At 49.1% G+C, this 19,558-nt stretch overlaps 1 protein-coding gene across 4 annotated transcripts; it reads right to left on the reverse strand.

Annotated features, from left to right (window-relative positions):
* Positions 1-164: 164 nt before the first annotated feature.
* On the reverse strand, positions 165-12,628 carry DALRD3 (DALR anticodon binding domain containing 3). Of its 4 annotated transcripts, none has more exons than XR_006354315.1 (14): positions 12,428-12,628; positions 11,734-12,038; positions 10,321-10,583; positions 10,096-10,181; positions 9,665-9,802; positions 8,599-8,669; positions 8,352-8,413; positions 7,892-7,974; positions 6,738-6,861; positions 6,496-6,554; positions 5,988-6,101; positions 5,633-5,701; positions 5,293-5,497; positions 165-391 (listed from the first exon to the last, which is right to left on the reverse strand). XR_006354315.1 is itself a non-coding variant. In XM_043979920.1 (13 exons), the coding sequence occupies exons 1-13, from the start codon at positions 12,611-12,613 to the stop codon at positions 5,378-5,380; spliced, it is 1,668 nt and encodes a 555-aa protein (XP_043835855.1). In that variant the 5' UTR covers positions 12,614-12,628; the 3' UTR covers positions 4,981-5,377. The 4 variants fall into 4 exon arrangements, 2 of the variants coding, with proteins under 2 accessions (XP_043835855.1, XP_043835854.1); XR_006354321.1 differs by lacking the exon at positions 165-391 and adding an exon at positions 435-623; XM_043979920.1 differs by lacking the exon at positions 165-391 and having other exon boundaries at positions 4,981-5,497; positions 9,665-9,790.
* Between the last annotated feature and the right edge of the window lie 6,930 nt (positions 12,629-19,558).

Below are 19,558 nucleotides of genomic sequence, written 5' to 3' on the forward strand. Positions count from 1 at the left end.
CAGAAGAGGACAGGAAGCTCATTCCGAAGACCTGCGTGCATATGATGCAAAAATTTTCTGTGGTTTCTGCTCATGCTGCCCATGTGACAGGACTAAGGGTCCTGAGACCAGACTTCCTGGTCTCTGCCTCTGTAGACCAGCGCCTAACATTCTGGAACCTGGGACCTACTGGCCTAGCTTTTGTGAGCAGCAGAGTCTGCCATGTGGCTGATGTGTCTGAAATTGACTGCTGGGCCATCGAGCCATGCAAAAGCTACCACTGTGTCCTTTCTGGACAGGGTTTGGAAATCATCCATTGGGCAGGGTGACCAGTCCCCTGGGAAGAGCCAGGAAATCTAGCCTCCAGCTGGACTTCATGGAGACTGTCTCTGGCTATGAGTGATCCTGGCATCTGAGAACAAAGGGAACATAAGGTAAGAAAGAGTGGATCTGGGAGGAAACAGCAAGCTATGTCCTCCATGGCTGCAAGGCTAGGACTCCCATCTAGAAAGACTGACACTCCAGGGAACAGGAATGTTCCTCTGATCCTGGGCCTTCTGGGTGTGGAGGATCTGGGAGGAACTCTCCAGTGTTCAGCCTCTCCAATCAGAGCAAGGGCAGGGCAGGCCTCAGGGCAGAGGGTGCTGAGGAAGAGAGAGTTTCAAAGTTGATTTCATCTGAGGAATGATGAGGTTCTGAAGGAGTGAAGGTGCTTTTTACACAGTGAGGAATAAAATCCTGGGATATACTGTTCTTTGATATTTAAATAAGCTCAGGGAAGATTTGGGAAATTTCTTAGATCACAGAACTATACCCTCGAAAGAGGTTCATGTGGGGCAACTAGGTGGCGCAGTGGATAAAGCACTGGCCCTGGATTCATGAGTACCTGAGTTCAAATCTGGCCTCAGACACATATGACACTTACTAGCTGTGTGACTTTGGGCAAGTCACTTAACCCTCATTGCCCCACCAAAAAAAGAAAGAAAGAGGTTCATGTTTCTGTATCTCACTTTAAGGTTTATGAAGCATTTCCCTCACAGTGGCCTGTGAATTAGGGAGTCCAAAGAGCATGTCTCTTATTTAGTAGCTGAGGAAACAAGTTAAAAAGCTGGAGTGATCTGCCTGAAGGCAGTGAGTGTCAGAGCTGGGATGTGACCCCAGGTTTCTTCTGATTCCATCTCCAGTCCTTTCCACTACATCTGGCTTTTGCTTTAGAATGAGTTAGATGGGTTATTAAAGGAAATGAAAAATGTTTAGGGGCCAATTGCCCTTCCATTCTTATACTGTTGATGAAGAAAACTGAAGCTGGCTAACCCCAACTGGCATTTGACATCTGAGGCTATGGGGTTTTCTCTGGCTGAGTTACCATCCTGTTACCTTCCATATCCTGGGGCACAAGATTCCTTGCCTTTTCCTTTGACCTTCATTGTGCATTGCAGTCTCCCTCCTCCCCTGGTTACTTTTCCATCTCTCTTGATTTATTTCAGCCTTTTCTCTTGTCCTTTGTGTGGGTGGCTTGGACCTTGGGGTTTCTTCTGTCCTTCAAGTAGAAGAGTGCTTAACCCGTACAGTTCTTGTATCCTCTGAGGTTTTCAACATCATCACTCAACTGAAACTGCTTAATTTGCTGTCTGTTTTCAGTCTTTTGTTTTTGTGCAGGACAATGGGGGTTAAGTGACTTGCCCAGGGTCACACAGCTAGTAAGTGCCAAGTGTCTGAGGCTGGATTTGAACTCAGGTCCTCCTGAATCCAGGGCTGGTGCTTTATCCACTGCACCACCTGACTGCCCCCTGTTCTCAGTCTTAATCCTTCTTGAACTAGCTACTTAATTTGACACTGCTGGCCACCTTCTTCTGGAAACTCTCCTTTCTCAGCTTTCTTGACACTACTCTTTACTGGTTCACCTCCTGCATGACTGTACCTTCCCAGGCACCTTGGCTGGCTCATCATCCACGAACTGGTTCTGTCCTGGGTCCTGCTCTCTCTCTCTCTCTATGCCCTGTCTCTGGGTAACTTTGTGAGTACCTTGGGTTTAACCCTCATCTCCATGCAGGTGACTCCCAGATTTCTATCTCTAGTCCCAGTCTCTTACCTGAGCTGGACTAATCCAGCATCACTTCTTGAACATTTCAAACTAGATATCCCAGAGACACCTCAAACTCCACTTGTCTAAAGAGTAATTCTTTCTCCCTGCCCCTTATGTTCCTCTCATCCAAGATTCTAGATTTATGTCAAAGGTACCACCTTCTTTCTGGTCTCCCAGGTCCATAACTGGTGGCACTGTGTCCTTCGATTCACATAGTCAATTAGTTGCCACATCTTGCTGTTCTCACTGTGACATCTCTTCCATGTGACCCCTTCACTCCACTCACAAGGCTCCCCTGCTCCCTGCTTTAGGTCTTTCACCACCTGAGCATATACAGTGAAGCCAAAGTAATTTTCCTTAAGCACAGGTCTGATCACATGATTTCTCCACTCCGCCAACTCCAGGGCCTTCCTGTTTTCTCTAAAACCAGGAGTTTTTAACCTTTTGTTGTATCATGGACCCCTTCTTGGAAGGTTTCTGAGGTCATTAAATAAAATACACAGGATTACAAAGGAAACCAATTGTATTGAAATAGTTGTTAAAGTGTTAGACCCCAGATTGAGACCCATTCTCCAGAGTAAAATAAACTCTGTTGGCTTTTAAACCTGACACAGTCTGGCCCAACCTCTGTCCACCCTCCCCCTCTAATAGCTGTGACCCTGACAGGCTTGTTAGCCTTCTAGTACTCATTCACAACACTCCATCACCATCGGCTGTTTCTGCCTTTTCCATTGAGGGGCAGCCCAGTCACCTTCTTCCTGATTTCACCCCCTCACCCCCTCCAAGCTGCTTTGTATTTAATTACTCTGCAGGTGTATATATATTGTCATGCAATATATTTTTATATACACTTGTCTGTATATAAATTAGAAAGATTACTCTGGCAGTTTGTTTTTGTTCTTTGTCCTTTGTTCTCAAAGAGGACCAATGATATCAGGAAGGGTGATGTCTTTACTTGAAAGTGAATTGGATTTAAGTGAGGCAGAACTGTGCAAAGACACTAGCCTCACTCTTTCCTCCAGAGCCATCTAGGTCCAGTGACAAGACAGGTCAGGATGGCTGGCAATGGGCCACCCTAACCTTTTTAAGCTTAGGTCTTTCCCAGGTCCCAGTTTGTCTGAGGCAACACCCATTCAGTGATTGAGGCTAGGTAAGAAATGGGCTAGTTTGTCTACTCAAAAAGCAACCAATCATTCTGGGAGGGGAAGACAAGCAAGACCTTTTGGATTTCTGGCCAGAACAGAAACAATTGCTATTTACACTCACTCTGAGCCATCAGAACCCAAACAATGACTAACAGAGGCTTGGGCTGGGATAGCCAGAGTAATTTGGGTTTAAGGCACACTCTAATAGCAGCATTTGAACCTCAGTGTGGCCCCAAAGCAGTAAGAATTCAAAGGGTTGGGTTCTAACAGGTGCTGAATTTACTTCACATATGTGCTGATCTCTGGTACAGAAGCATTCTTGGAGCAGGTGGGGCCTGCTGAGGCCAAACTAGTTCAAGTGCACTATCTTCTAAAAGGTTTCTTCCTGTTTGTTTCATTGTTCCTTCCACAGGACTCAATCTCTGGGAAGAAGGCTTACCTTAACAAAAGAAGATATTTACATTCCACCTTTACATTGCTGGGGCCCGGCCTGAGTGGAGAGCCCTACACTCGGCTGCCCTTTATTTCTGGTGAAGACAGACTTGATTATTCAGAATCGTGTGTCAAATGGGTTAGCTGGTATTACTTCCACATCAGGAAATAGCCCTTTGATTCTCCATTCATTACTCCCTTACTACTAGGAGGATGTGTTTGGACTAGGATGAACTGAGATCAATGGACTCAAACATGCAGATTATAGAGCCATGGGGCCAGGTACTGAGGACCAGAGCTCTTGATAAGCTACAAGAATGATGTGGACTTCAGCTCACGGGCTCTGAGAGAGAAAAACTGTGCCTGGATGTTTTTGAAGAGCCTTAACCTGCTGTTGTTCCTGGAGAGCCAATGTGGAGGAAATAGAAGAGTCTTACTGACTGTGCATGAGTGACCATTTAGAAAAGTGTTCTCCTGGCTTTATCCCACAAGCACTGATTGCACAGTTGAGTTGGGAAATAAGGCCAGGGCTAGGAGAGGACATGGCAGGCACCAAGTGATAGTGGCTGTAGAAGAAAATTGAATAGGAATTGTTAAATCAATAAACCCTAAAGCTTTCGCTAGTCTCTCCAGCAAGGAAACTTAAAAGGTGGTGGTTGAATGAAACCAGTGGAGGAGAAAAGGAGACTTGGAAGTGAATCCCCCTCCACTACCACCCCACATCAGTAGGACAAACCTTCATCCGTGAGGCCAAATTCTTTTGTCTGTCCTTCTCTCCCAAGAGGTTTGTCCCCCAGTAGACGGACTGGAAGGTCTTTGAGGACAAGGAATATTTTGTCTTTATAGGCTAAGAACCCAATACACTGGCTTGTGCCCATGTGTTTAATAAATGCTTATTAAATTGGATTACTACTTGTCTCTCACTGAAGCTCTGTGGTTTGAGCTGCTGCTAATGGTATGAACTCTGCCAGTGAGCAGTGGAAGAGCTATGTGAATACCATAATGACAGCAGAAGTGGCGGGTTCCCTCATCTTCACTCCCTTGCTCCCCCTTTATGCAGTGTCTGTGCTTGATGAGATTGGGGCAGGAGATGAGGAATGGATTCAGAGGTTAAGATGCAAGTCCCAAGGGGCAGCTAGGTGGTGCAGTGGATAGAGCACTGGCCATGGATTCAGGAGGACCTGAGTTCATATCTGACCTCAGACACTTACCACTTACTAGCTGTGTGACCCTAGGCAAGTCACTTAACCCCAACTGCCTCACCAAAAAAAAAAAAAAAAAGATGCAAGTCCCAACTTAGCTGTTGTTCCTCCTGAGCAGAAACCCAAGATGCCCACCTGAAAATCAACAAAGCACTTTATTTTAGATAGAAATGTCAGTTTTCTGCCAGCAGTCATGGGGCTTTTTGTGCCCTGATGATACTAAGACTTCTTGTTTGTTAGTGAATCAGAGTTGAAAAGCTGTCTTAGAGAAGAGTAGTGGCTGCTAAGAGCCTGGCCTCACAGATGAAACAGGGCACCTGGAGAGTGCTGAAGGCTGTGTTGGGGGGGGGGGGGGGCGGGGCAGCAATATTTTTGTCCAAAATATACCATTTCAACCAAGTAAACAGTAGGCCACAAGTCACCGCAGCCAAACACCCATCTTGCTGACCTTTATAAGTGTCCTGAGACAATTGCCCTTGAGGCAAGCATCGAATGGCAGGTCTGGAAGGTCCTTGCAGGACAGAACAGTGCCCTCAGATCTGGCTCAGTGGGGGGAGATGCAGGGTGGCCAGGGCGCTGTGAAAAACCTCCTGAACAGCCCGCATTAGCTGTAACCGAGCAAACATCTGGCCAAACAGATGAGGCTGTGGCTCCTGCAGGGAAAGGCCATTCCACACCCATCAGGGCTAGGTCAGTACCACTAGAGCAGTCTACTCCTCCCTAAGAAAACTTTAGTGAATAGACTCTCCAGTTGTCCTGGCCCTGGAGGAGGTCAGAAATGAACTCACCCCAAGGATGTGCACTCGGTTATAGTAGGAGCTAAAGTCCATGCTCAGATGCACCAGAAACTTACATACCTGGGAAGAGAAGTTGATAACCCTCAGCCTCACCCATACATGGAAAATCCCTGGACTTTGGGGACAAGGCCAATGCAGGATTTTTCAAGAAGTACCCCAAGAACTAAAGCACCTCTTGTGCCAGTCAGTGGTGGAGAGTCGAGGAATGCTTTGATGAATCTTCCTAAAGGCTTCTATTCCTTGGCACAGAGGCGGGTAGTGCATGCATCTGTGTCTACTGACCAAGGAGTTTTATGCCTCAAAGGACTTGCCGCCCTGACCCCCCACCCCCACCCCCAACTCATACCGCCTCTGTGTTGGCTGTTAGGCGGATTCCTGGGCTCGACACTTGAAGCTGTGCTGATTGGCTGAGTACCTCAGGAAAGGGGATGATGCCGTTAAAAAGTAGCAGCCATTCACCCTGTACAGAGAAATCCCTTCATTGACTGAAGCTGCTGGAGGTGGTCCAGCCTCTATCCTCTAGCCCAAAGCCACTTAAGTCATCCCTCAGGGTCCAGGACTTGCAGAAAGTTTGGTTTGACATTTGATGGACTGAAATTTAGTAGAAGCAATGAGATGCCTAAGAGTGTGGGAATGCTGTTCCTAGAGCTTTGAATAGTGACTTACAAGGCATCAGTCAGGTTTACCCACAAGTCCCATTTCTTTTTTTCTGCACAAGCTTACATGTGGTTTTGCACATCCTTATGTCCCAGCCAGAGGGTGACCATCTTGACAACAGAGAACACCAGAACCAGGCTCTGCAAACGGGCTTTCCTAGCTATCCCAGTCCCCTGCTCCTCATCGTGGTCACTCACCTCTTCACGAAGCAAGGAGAAGTCCATCTCCGACACATCAGGGAAAGCAGGATACAGACCTAAAAATGAGAAAGCTGTGAGGGGTCTGCCACAAACACCCTCAGACATGCAGATGAGCCATTAAAGTAGCATGTTAACAGCAGCTCCAAACACAGTGTCAAGTTTAAGTCCCAAAGCAAGCCAGTGACTCCTGACCAGGTAGAGCAAGATCCCTACCCCTGAGGGCCGTCCCCGTGGCTTACCTTGCTCCACACCCCGCTGATAGCCATCAAAGAGGGTGGCGAGGCGGGCACAGTTGTACATGACAAAAGCTCCACTCTTGGTGCCTTTGGTAGAGATGCTGGTGTCCTCCAGGTCCAAGGACATCTGTCAGCAACATGACAGTCCCTGAACCCCAAGAATGCTTGTGTCCAGAGTCAGCCCCACCGCCCCTCTGTGGCAGAAGCCATGCTTAGAATCAGTTTCAAAGTGACAGAGATTACTGAGTCCAATGCTCTCATTTTGCCAGGGAGAAAATTCAGACCTGGAGAGTAACCTGCCCAGTGACAAGAGCTGGCAGGGCTACAGCTCACATCTCCCCTTTGATCTTCAGGTTTATCTCAGGTCCTCATTTCTCCTGCACCACAGCTTCCTCCCCATTCAGACCAGGAGCAAGGAGTACAAGGCAGTTCTTTCCTCCCCAGGCCAGACTCTTCAAAGGCATTATTTCCCCATTAATTATGAAGGAATGGCATTCTGCTAATCCACCCTCTCAGGCTGCTGTACATTTCTTTTCTTTTTTTTTTTTTTGTGGGGCAATGGGGGTTAAGTGACTTGCCCAGGGTCACACAGCTAGTTAAGTGTCAAGTGTCTGAGGCCGGATTTGAACTCAGGTACTCCTGAATCCAGGGCCGGTGCTTTATCCACTGTGCCACCTAGCTGCCCCCCTGTACATTTCTTTTTATGCACTTTTTTTTTTTTTTGCAGGGCAATGGGGGTTAAGTGACTTGCCCAGGGTCACACAGCTAGTAAGTGTCAAGTGTCTGAGGCCGGATTTGAACTCAGGTACTCCTGAATCCAGGGCCGGTGCTTTATCCACTGCGCCCCCTAGCCGCCCCCTAAAGCTATACTTTTTTTTGTTTTGTTTTGTTTTGTGAGGCAATTGGGGTTAAGTGACTTGCCCAGGGTCACACAGCTAGTAAGTGGTAAGTGTCTGAGGCCGCATTTGAACTCAGGTACTCCTGACTCCAGGGCCAGTGCTCTATCCACTGTGTCATCTAGCTGCCCCCTGCTGTACATTTCTATCTGTACTCGAGGAAGGCCTAGCCCATAGCATCCCAGCTCTCATTGTCCTCTCCATTGTGGCCTCCCAGGGTCCCCATCCCTTGCTCACAGCTGTGTAATAGCCAGATCTCACCTGACTTCGATGGGCTGTACTTAGCATTTCAAACTTGACTGCAGCAGAAGTGAGAGCCCCGATGATTTCACTCCAGGTCTCATCTATGTAGGGTTCAGAATCCATGAAAGACACATCAGTCAAAGAGAAATGATTGGCTCTCTCCTCCCAGGCGGTGCTCCATTCTCTCTAATCCCCTTTCCTTTCCCCAGCTCAGTAAGGGGCAGAGGAGACAAAACATGACAAAAAAGCAAATTTGCTGGGGAAAAGGACAATGCATTCCACAGCCCAACAGAAAAGTATTTTTGTATTGTCCATCCCTCATCTGATTTAACAGATTGCTAGCTCAGACACTGCTAAGAAACAGGAAAGGCCCCACTAGGTCCCACCTTCCATTCTCTGGCAGGGAAAGAGCCACAAACCCCAGGAAGGAGGGAGGGTGATCCCCAGCGCTCTGGGTCCCAGACAGACAAAGCATTACCCTGAACAAAGTCAACTCCATACTTCAGCACTGAAGCTTCATGCATCTGGGACTGCCGGAGTCTGTGGAAAAACAACCCATTGTAAAATCAGATACAGCTGTCACTTTGGCCTGAGGCGCCAAAAGAAAGCCTCTGGCCCTGTTTTGCCCCATCCTTTCCTCCATGGGACTAGCTAGATGACTTTGCAACCCCACAAGGTCATCCTCAGAACATGGTCTGGACCTCAGCTACTTCATGCCTACTCACCTAGAGTACTGGAGAGCACTCAGTGGGGTAGGAGAGCCCACAACTTTCACTGGTCCGCAGACAAGGTGCTTCTGAAAGGTGGAAACAGATGGCAGAGCTCCCAGATTGGCTTGGAGATAGCTCCTCCAGAACCCTAATTGCTCAGTTTATAGCTTAAGCTAGAGGCCATTACCCCAGGCATCAACCTCTAGAGTGGATCACAAGGCCTGTTAGTTCTACCTAGTGTCTTCAGCCCCGCCTCTTCCATCAGATCCTGGCCTAAATCTCTTCACTTACCCAATCTGGCTGCTTGGACTAGCTCCCTAACTCATCACCTTCCCACTGTGTCTCTGATCGTTATCCTACCCACACTTTATCTGTTAATGATAAATGAATGGGGGGCAGCTAGGTGGTGCAGTGGATAAAGCACCGGCCCTGGATTCAGGAGGACCTGAGTTCAAATCCGGCCTCAGACACTTGACACTTACTAGCTGTGTGACCCTGGGCAAGTCACTTAACCCCCATTGCCCTGCCAAAACAAAACAAAACAAAAAAATAATAAATGAATGGAAACACTTAGTAAGACATACTAGGTGCCATGCACTGTGCCAAGTGATGTGCATGGAAACAGAAAAAACAAGACAGTCCCTGCCATCCAGGGGCTCACCCTCTAAATGGGGGAGACAATACAGCCACCAGAGTCTTCCTAAGGCACAGCTTGGAGCATCCCATTTCCTTCGTCCACAACCTTCTGGGCCCCCCTATTTTTCACCATATAAAGACTAAAGACTTGGGGGTTCAAAACCCTCACCAACCTTTCATCTTCTATCTCCAAAAACACTTTCCACTTCTGTCTAACTTTTGGCTCCCCAGGTGGACTGTGATTTCCCCAGGGACAGAGACCAGAGACCAGGACATTTCTGTATCCTCCATGGTGTGACAGATGCCAGGAACTCAATAATGACTTATGCATCACGGTATCGTCCCAAATCATTAAGTCTAACCGATCAAAGATTAGTGTGTGCCAGTCTGCAAAGGTGGAGAGGGAAATCAGAGTTCCACAAGTTCCCTGTGGTCCATTACTAACCTGTCTGGAAGGGGCATTGGCATCCAGCAGTCTCCAGAGCAGGTCTAGCTTCTGCTGTTGGAATGCTTCCTCACAGCTCACCACATGAACCACAGAGCAGGCCTCACCTCCAGCACAAGACTCAGCCTGCAGGAGGCGCTACAGGTATTAGAACCCCCATTTTGTAGAAGGAGAAACTGAGGTACCAAGAGATTATATGACTTGGTCTCTGTCACAAAGGCAAGGCCCGACAAAGACCAGGGCTCTTTCTATTTGGCCAGCCTGCTTCTCAGAGAGGTCAGCATCACTGCTGGCCTCAACTGCTTAGCATAGTTCCTGGCACACAGTAGGTACTTAATAAATGTCTACTGACTGTTTGGTCTAATGAAGACCAATTCAGGTGATGAGGAGAAGAGGGATGAGGGGGAGAGAGAGAGAGAGACTTTACACACCTCGCTGTGACTCACGGGGAGATGCCTGGGGCAGTGCCGGGCAGCCTCTTGGAGCTCACTCAGGGCTCCCAGCTGATCCTCAGTTACTACAGGGGAAAGGAAGAGAGCAGCATAGGACTAGTGTTTTTCTTCAGCCAAACGTTCTTGGCATCTCCCTCTGCAGAGTCTGAACCAAAGAAGAGCTGTGGGCCATCCCTCCCCACAAAATGACTTCTTAGCTTTTACCTAAACAGATGTCCAGGTTGGGGTCAAAGCCTTCCAGGCCTGGCTGCTGCTTCAAAAACTCTTTCAAGGACACTTTGCACACCACTCCCAGGGGTAAGTCTTCAGCTGGGACAGCAGCATGATTTCTAAGAACTTCCTTCAATGCTACAGTGCACTCTGGGGCTGAGGATGTCTTGGAAGCTGATGGCCAGTTCACTTTTAGCTGTTGTAGGAAATCCCTGAGCCCAGAGTCCTGTACAGCTGGAACCTGGTGAACAGTCACCCTGCAGAGCAAACAGGGACCCTGAACCTACAATAAACAGCCAATGGCCTGACCTCTTCAGAGTTCCAAACCCATATTTCTGTGGGTCCTTCACATTCAACATATCCTAAACTGTGCTGAGTCTCTCAATCTACAAACACTGAAACCTGTCCTTCCTCCAGACTTCTCTGTTAAGGACTCCACTAATCACGCAGTCACTGGGGTTTGAACCCTCAGAATGGCCTTCTGTTTCTCTTTCACCCCGACATCTAAAAAGCTTTTTTCAAATGACAAAAATTGGACTAAGATAAGCCCACAGCATAAGTGAATTATGTGTGTGTGTGTATATATATATGTGGGTGTGTGTGTGTATACCTTTCAAAAACTATATTAACAACGGCTTACATTTCCATGCAGCTTAGCACTCAACATAGCACTACAACTCTAGGGGGTAGAGTCCCACTCAGGAACATAAGGAAAATGAGGCTCAGAGAGATCAAATGAACAAGTCAATTGAATCAAGGTCTTCAGGCTCTGAGACCAGGCCTATTTTCACTACTCCAAGGAGTCTTTCCTTTAAAGCTTCCATTAGCTAAAGAACAAACATTCATAAATTATGCAAGTGACTTAACAGTTTATGCACTGACAATTATACTGATCCACAAGGATTTCATAATTTCATCAGTGTAGGTTCTTGCTTCACCATCATAAATCACAGCCCCTCTGCACCTCAGTGAACAGCTGCTTAGCAAAAGAAAATAAAAATTCAGGAGCAAATGGTCAGTCTCCATACACTTGCTGGAATAGTTCTGAGCAGGTAGACACAGTCATTCTTCCAGCCCTTTCTAACTTAGTAGGACCTGCCTGACATTATCCTTGAAAACAGAGAGTTTCCTGCATACCTTGGTGCAGCACTGGAGTGCCTGATGGAGCACATGGAGGAATGATGATGACAATGACTATACACAACACCAGTATAGGTCCAGTGTTTTCCTTCTCATGAGTGCCCTAATAAAAATTAGGGTAGGAGATGGGTGGGGAACAAGGCTAACAAGTGTGAAATGCCTGCAAACTTTCTTCCTTTTTTTCTTTAAATTTTATTTTATATTCCAGACAAGCTCTCTGTAGCCAAACCTTGTCAGCTTGGGTTAGATACACTCACTCTGACTCACCCTTGTGTTCGAAGAGCCTGTGCCAGGTGATCGGCCACCAGGATAGCTCTCAGCTGGTTTAGGCTTAAGGCATCCGGCCCTTTTGGACCATGGAGGGGGACACAGTCCAGGATGATGCTATGCTCGGATGTGGAAGAGGTAGGTTGAGGTGCCACATAGCCTTGTAGGGAGCTCAGGACCTGCTCAAAGACCATGGGCCTCTCCAGCTGGAGTGCCAACCCAGCCTGGGTCTGGGTGCATTTCTGAATGGGGGGTACACCTGGGCCCTCTAGGGCTGCAACCCCATCGAGGATGTCTTTTGGCACCTAGGACGATAAGGGGAGGGAGGATAAGGAAAGTCTGTTAACTCAGGGAGGAAGACCATATGACCCCGTCCCTAAATGAGGACTGGTGTGGACCCTCTAGTGTCCATTTTCCTTCTACCTTTTCCCTAATCCCTGGTGTTGCAACCCAACAGGCTTCCGCTAGTCCCCCACCGCAGACCTCACCCGGATTTGAGTCTTTTGGGTGCTTAGAGCTCATCCACCCTTCCGGCCCTTTGCAAAGGGGAAGCTGAGGTCAGACCCAGGCCGCCACATGGAAAAGCCTCAGGCCAGGAGTTCGAACCCCAGGGACCGGGGAAAGCCCGGGCCTAGGGTGTGGCCATTCCCCACCCGCAGGCGGCTGCTGCTGCCGCCGCCCAGCCCGGCCCCACCTGCCCGTCCCCGAACAGGGCCCGCAGCGCGCCGCGAGGCGCCAGGAAGTCGCGGCTGCGCAGGTTCCGGGCGCTACTCTCCTTGAACCACACGGAGCCGCCGGGGCCACAGGCGGGCGGCGGGGGCCGCAGGGCCGCGTTCAGGGCCCCCAAAGTCTCTTCAACCCCGAAGCGCCCGGTCGCCATGGAGACCGGAAAGTGGAAGGCGGAAGCGGAAGTCTGAGCCTCGGGCGGAGCCGGAAGAGGCGGGAGCGCGGGGACGGCCACGTGTGAGCCGGGACGGGCCGTCAAGCACATGGCGGGAGGACTCCTGGGACTGAGGGGGGAAGGAGCCGTGGGAGGAATCCGGTTTAAACCTACCCGACAGGAGGCTGGCCGGTGGCCAGCAGCAAGCTGCTTCTGCAGTCCCAGGACTCGGGTGCCGACCTGGGCCCATGCCCTTGCTCAGTTGGCCCCGCCCCCCCCGGGGGTTCATTGATCTGTAAAGTGTGGCAGAAGCTGTCGGGCTCCCGGGGGCGTTAGAAGCGTTGAAAAGCGTCCCGGGAAGTCCCAATCTAACCGAGGTGGAGGAAACACACAGGCACCTAGGACCCTCCCCTCCCCAAACCCCCCTTGCTAGGGGTAGGCAAAGTCAAGTCAGGCCCTCTTAAGAAAGTGAAGGAAGGGGCAGCTAGGTGGCGCAGTGGATAGAGCACCGGCCCTGGATTCAGGAGTACCTGAGTTCAAATCCTGCCTCAGACACTTACTAGCTGTGTGACCCTGGGCAAGTCACTTAACCCCAATTGCCTCACTAAAAAAAAAGTGTAGGAAGAACCACTGCGGGAGGTTGGAGGGGCATGGGGGGGGGCGGGAGGAGGAAGAAGAGGATGGTGGCACTGGAGAGGGAAATAAGAACAAGTGTTCTCCTCTGGGGGAGCCCTCCAGGGTGAATGCAGGAAGATTGGATATGAACTATCAGGAAGCAACTAGTAGTCCAGGGTAGCGCGTAGCTCACTGCTGTGTGACTTTTGGGCAAACTCCTTCCCCTTCCTGGGCCTCTTTTTCCTCCGTACTAGGTGACCTCTAAGGCTTTCTTGTGGGCACATTCCAGTCAATCTACAAGCATTCATTGAGTGCCTATGTGCCAGGCACTGGAAATTAAAAGTACAAAGAAAACTCTCCATACTTGTCTAATGCTTGTTGCCTCAAAAAACAAAAGCACAAAACCCAGCACCTGGCAGATACTGGTGCTTGCATGGGCAGCCCTTAGAAATGGCCAAGATGACTGTAAAAGTCCTGCAATGGCCTGACTATGGATAGTAGTAAAGACTTCTGGGAAAAAACATCAGAGTTAGAACCCATGAGCTCAATAAAAGGTGACAAAAGTGACCCTGCCTCCAGCTCATCTGCCAAGGGCTGACCTGAAAATATACTGTAGTCAGGGGTTTTAATTTTTGATCCTGAGTGTGATTGGAAGTAGAAGCCTCTTTAATATTAGCTCTTACTATTTGATCCTGAAAACTGGAACATCAATAAACCATTCTGTATTCTTTAAAATTAGGGTTTTTCTTCAAGTCAATTCTTTGGTGAGGAAGGCAGGCAGGGCACTTGGGCCAAAAAAAATACATGGAATGACTAATGCAGAAATGTTTACTGTGATTGTACATACATAATTTATATCACTGTTTTCTGTCCGGGAGAGGGGGAGGGAAGAGAGGGAGAAAAATTTGGAACTCAAAATCTTATAAAAGCAAATGTTAAATCTTTACATCTAACAGGAAAATTATAAAATAATTTTAAGATAAAAAAATGTGGAAGCCTTGCAAATGACAAAACATCATCCTCAGAAAATGGTTGTGACAAAAGACTTTATTTTCAAGCTTTATACAGTATAGAAAAGTGTTGTTACGAAATATGGAATTGTTAGAACTGCCTATTCAAGCCCTACTTCCCATCTTCTGTCCCAAGTCCTTAGAAAACAGCCTAAGCCTCCTCTTACTTAACTTCCACTGTCTTGTATTAGTGTTAGGTGATTCCTCAACTCCTGTCCCAGACACCCAGCACTGATCTCTAACATTGGATCATTATAGAGTTGAAGTCAGAAAGAATCTGGATTTGAATCTTGGTTCTGCTAATTGAATTTGTGAACCTTAGACAGGTCACAATCTCTCAGGGCCCGTTTCCTCAAATAAAATGAAAGGAGTTAGAAAGGGCCTGAAGAGATCATCTGATCTAACTTCATTGTTTTAAGTCTTTATTGATGTCTTTTATCGTGACATTGGGACAGCTAGGTGGCATGGTAGATGGAGTCCTGGGCCTGGAGTCAGCATCAGCAAGTTGTTCTTAATGTTTCAGTCATGTCCTAGTCTGCGTAACCATTTAGGGTTCTCTTGGCAAAGATACAGGAGTGGTTTGCCATTTCCTTTTCCAGCTCATTTTATAGCTGAGAAAATTGAAGCAATCAGGGTTAAATGACTTGCCCAGGGTCACACAGCTAGTGTCTAAGGCCTAATTTGAACTCAGACCCTGTGACCCTAGCAAGTTATTTAACCTCTCTGCCTTAGTTTCCTCAGCTGTAAAATGACCTGGAGAAGGAAATGGCAAACCACTCTTGGATCTTTGCTAAGAAAAACCCAAATGGGGTCATAGGAGAATTGGACATAACTGAAACTGAACAAGTTTTAACATCCTTCATTCCCAAATTGTGTGTGTGTAAACATATATCCCTCTCCTATCCTGTAAGCCATTCCTTGCCCCTTTTTTTTGGTGTGACAATTGGGGTTAAGTGACTTGCCCAGGGTCACACAGTATCAAGTGTCTGAGGCCAGATTTGAACTCAGGCCCTCCTGAATCCAGGGCCGATGCTCTATCCACTGTGCCACCTAGCTGCCCCTAGCCATCCCTTGTTAAAGATTTTAAGAGGAAAGAAAAAAGGTAAAAAGGCCTTGACCATGATGACAGTATGAACAATACTGAATACCCAAAGTTCCCCACAGCTGCAATGAAGGAGCTACTTTTCTCAATCATGTCTTGTGGCCTATTTTGCAGATGAGGGAACTGAGGCTTTGAAGGGGAAAGGGGACCTGGCTATTAAGTAGAACTGGGACATGCAGCCAGTACTTTTTCCCACCATATCCTCCCTTCTTCAAACAAGTAACACCCTAAATAGGAACGGACAAGCCCTCTGGTCCTGAGGGAAAGCTAACACGGGGACATCGGGTGATCCAAAGCCCCGATTCATACACAAGCCCAGAGGACAACAAAACCTCCTCTAAGCTGGCGAGTTAGAGACTGGCATTTGGCACTTCTCCCTGAGATCCTTCTCAGGAATAGTCGGTACTTTAGTGAGACAGATCAGCTCCCTGAATTCTGCTGCTCCACAATTAGCTTTAGTCTTTGTCAGCCTTTCGAACATCTGATGTTATTTTAGGTTACATTGAGAAGCAGCCTCTAGAATAAGGAATCAAAATTTTAAGCCTGTCGTGGTCCTCTGTTCCAGTCAGATATGTACGCCCTGTATTGTCTTCAGTTCCAAGGGACACATTTTTAGGAAGCTTGAGTAAACTAGAACAATGACTAGGAGGGAGAGGAATTGAGGATTTCTTTTGCCTGAATATCAGACTGGAGGGGGTGGGTCAGGGTAACAGTCTCTCTAGTTGTCTTTGGAAGGTTCTCACATGGGGATGCCACAGAGAAAGGGAAGTCTAAGTGAGATGTTCCAAAGTGGGATAAAGTCTTCAGTCAGAGGGGATGTTCAGTGGCCTCTCTAATGAGTTTAAGTGCTACATTGTGGTGGGTTTTCTTTCTGAGGGTTCAGGTTTCCAGAGACAGGGCCTCCCATCCCACTTCCCTTTTCACTTGCTGAGCCTACGATTCAGGACCCCAAGATACCAGTGCAGCGCTCTCTCCACCACTCACAGCCAAGAGGTGATCTGAGAATTCCTGCTCACGCCAGACCAACTACTGACTGTCTGTAGTGACAGGAAGAGACCCACTAGCTCAGGGGGACCCCCTCAGACCTAGCCCAGCAGCGGATGCTGCCTTGTCTTCTGCCAGAGTCCATTCCCTCTCGCAGACAAGAGGCCTCCACAGGACTCAAAAGAAAATGGGACGGGAGGATTGCTGAATTCACTGAGGGAGCACGCAGACAGGCTCTGCTGTCTGGAACTACTCATCCTGGGGGGCGGTGGGTAGGGTGGTGAGGAAGCCGGGCAAAAAGGGAAGGCAGGAAGGATTGCTCAAGCACAGACTTCTAAAGAGCCCTTGACCTTCAGAGGCACCGTGAGAGGTAAACTCTGCCGGCAGCCGAGTACTCTCTTGCACCTCAGAGAGGGGGCCCACGGGGCCAGAGGCATTCCTTATAATAGGCCCTCTAGAGGTACCTACTATTGAAATCCCTTCAGGAGGTTCCGAAAGAGCATTGGACGGACACGATATTCCCGATGGCTTCTTGGCTGTCCGCTCAACGGGAGTGATCGTGTCATTCCAAAGCGCTTTCTATTCCAGAGTCCTGTCATTCCGGCCTTCTGACGAACTAGTGGCACAGGCCATGGCAGCCCCATACATGCCATAAGGCTCCCTTTGTTTCATCCTGCACAGGAGGCCCTGGATTCCACAGGCTGCAAAAGACCTTTATTTTGGAGAACCCCTCTTTCCCCAAAATAGTTTTGAGTAGAGAGAGCCTGCAAGGTAAAGGAGGAACTCTTAGAAGCTCAAGATATTGCTATCTGTAATACCCCCAATTTCTGACACTGGTATGGGGACAGTTTCCTGCTGGGGCCAGGGCTGGGCAAGAAAGCCAAGGGTTGTGCTAGCCACACACTCTCAAGCCCCAGTGCACCTGCCCAAGTACACTGCTATGGGGTGTCTCATGCTTTGCCAGGCAAGCTCATACTCCCCACTGATGTGCTTAAATGTAAAACAGTGACCTCTGGGCCCCCAAAAGAACATAGCCCCTGTTATCTTTCTCTGAGCTATATAGAGAATCCTGGGAGACTGGGTTCATGTAGCAAATGGGAAACAGCCCCAAAGGGTTTAAGCCCATTCTTATTGGCCTCTCCAAGCATGAGGCTCATCTAGTCCAAATAGCTAAATTTGAATCTCAACTGGTATGATATATAAACGTCAAGTTTAGCAGAAATCTAAGACAGATACTAAATACTTTCAGGGTTGTTTGTGGTGAGGAAAGCACTTTGTCAACCTTAAAGGGTAATCCCACTGAGTTATTATTAGCAAGGTCCCTTCCAGCTGTAAGGGTTCTTACTCCCTCCCACCCCACCCCTTAGCTGGGGGGGGGGGGAGGGGGAAGGGCCACACAGGAAGTTCACCCACATCAGCACCACAGGGCAGCTAGTCACAGCCACTTCAAGGCCAGCAGCTGGGGACTGCTGCTGCTGAACCCTGAGACAGTTGGAGTGGTTTTTCCCCAGGAAATGAGACACTATCTGTAATAAGCAGAGAAGCCTTGGGGCCCAAAGGGGGACCAAGTGGCCCATCTTCAGGGGAACGAGGAAGCTGGGCATCTCCTTGCTGAGGCAAACAAACAACAGGAGAGTGGGCCGGGCTCAGCAACTGGCTCTCTTCCATCTCAGGTTCCACAGTCTAAGACAGCCCACAAAAAGTCTAATAGCAACTCCCTTCTTCCACTCCAACCAAGTGCCTGGGTCTGTCCAGGGGCCCAGCTGAAGAGAAAAGGCTTGCAGCTGGAGCTGCTGTGAGAACAGCTGACGGAGGAGGAAGTTGGCCCCACACCAGAAGAGTGGGTCCCCTACTCTTCAATGTGGCAGCCTGCTCTCCCCCTCCCCCACACTCCCACATCCCCTGGCTTAGGACAGGCCTCCATCTTCTTCCTATTTCTTGCCTTAGGAAACTCTGAGGGAAGGGGGAAGTAAGGACTAGCCTGTCCTTGCTATTGCAAAGGGAGAGAGATACTCACCTGCCCTGATCTCAGTGGAAAGGGGTGGGGCTGGGGCTGGGGGTACAAACAGCCCCTGCCAGGTAAGGAGGTAGGAAAAATACAGGGTTGAGTGTTCAGAGATACATCTTTAGAATTTCTATTTAGTTTGTAAATGATTTTCTCACTAGCCACTCTACCCAAATGACTGAGTTCTTACTTGGTGGTTCAATGTAGGTGGCCAGGTACACCTGTGGCACCTGTGTCACACAACTCCAAGTTGTAACCGACACTACAGTTAGGAATCCAATGAGAGGGCAAGCAAGGCCCTTGCTGCCGGGCTCCCAGCAGAGGCACTTCAGGCCTGATTAGAGCCAGCCTAGGAGGGAAGACCCACAAAGGTCAGCTTCCTCCAGCACTGACTGCCCTTGGCCCCCCAGGGCTTGGGAGAGGCAGAGGGATGGAGATCCCACAGGCGCCCAGGCAGGAGAGCAGGGAACGAAATCCAACTGCAGCTGGAATGCTCTGGAGACAACAGCTGCTTTTGGGATTCCGTTGCCCGCTGTCAAGCTGTTGGAGACACTTCGGCCCCTGGGGGCCCCCTCAGGACCCTGGCATGGAGCATCAGGCCTCGGCACTTACCATAGCGCTTGTGCACAGGCTTGGCCCCTGCCTGGATTCTCCATAGCAGTGAGGGCTGAGAAGAAAGTTCTCCCAGCTATGGGAGGAGAACAGTTCCAAACGCCAAAAGCCTGTGTCTCCTTTCGTCTCTCCCCCCCATGCAGCCCCAATGCCCCTGGCTGGGGCTAGTCTCCCTCTAGGGGCTGCCCTGCAGCTATTGCCCCAGCTCTGCCTGGGAGGAATATGCCTTCAGTCAGTTCTCAGCTGTTACACCACAGGCACCCACTCCAGCTGAGGCAGCTCCAGGCAGGATGAGGCACCTGGTGAAACTGAGCCAAAGCAGTCGGAAAACAAAGCAGTCACCTGTGGCTACAGGAACAATGGGGGGGGGAGGGTAGGGAGGGGGAGGAGGAGAGGGAAAAGTAGAGGAGGAGGGGCAGGAAGACGAGGCTGCCCCTGGGACTTGGGGCCTGAAAGAGTGAGAATGGCTCCTTGGGAGCCAGGAAATCTGAGCTGCCTCAAACCCTAATCCGGATTAGGCCAGGAGAGGCTCTCCCCCTGGGGATTATGAGCAACAGTACAAGGAAACTGCTGCTGCTCCAAAGGCCCTCCCCACAGAGCACCCTTCACCCAGTATC

Source organism: Dromiciops gliroides, chromosome 1 (assembly GCF_019393635.1).
Source record: "Dromiciops gliroides isolate mDroGli1 chromosome 1, mDroGli1.pri, whole genome shotgun sequence".
Lineage (NCBI taxonomy): Eukaryota > Metazoa > Chordata > Mammalia > Microbiotheria > Microbiotheriidae > Dromiciops > Dromiciops gliroides.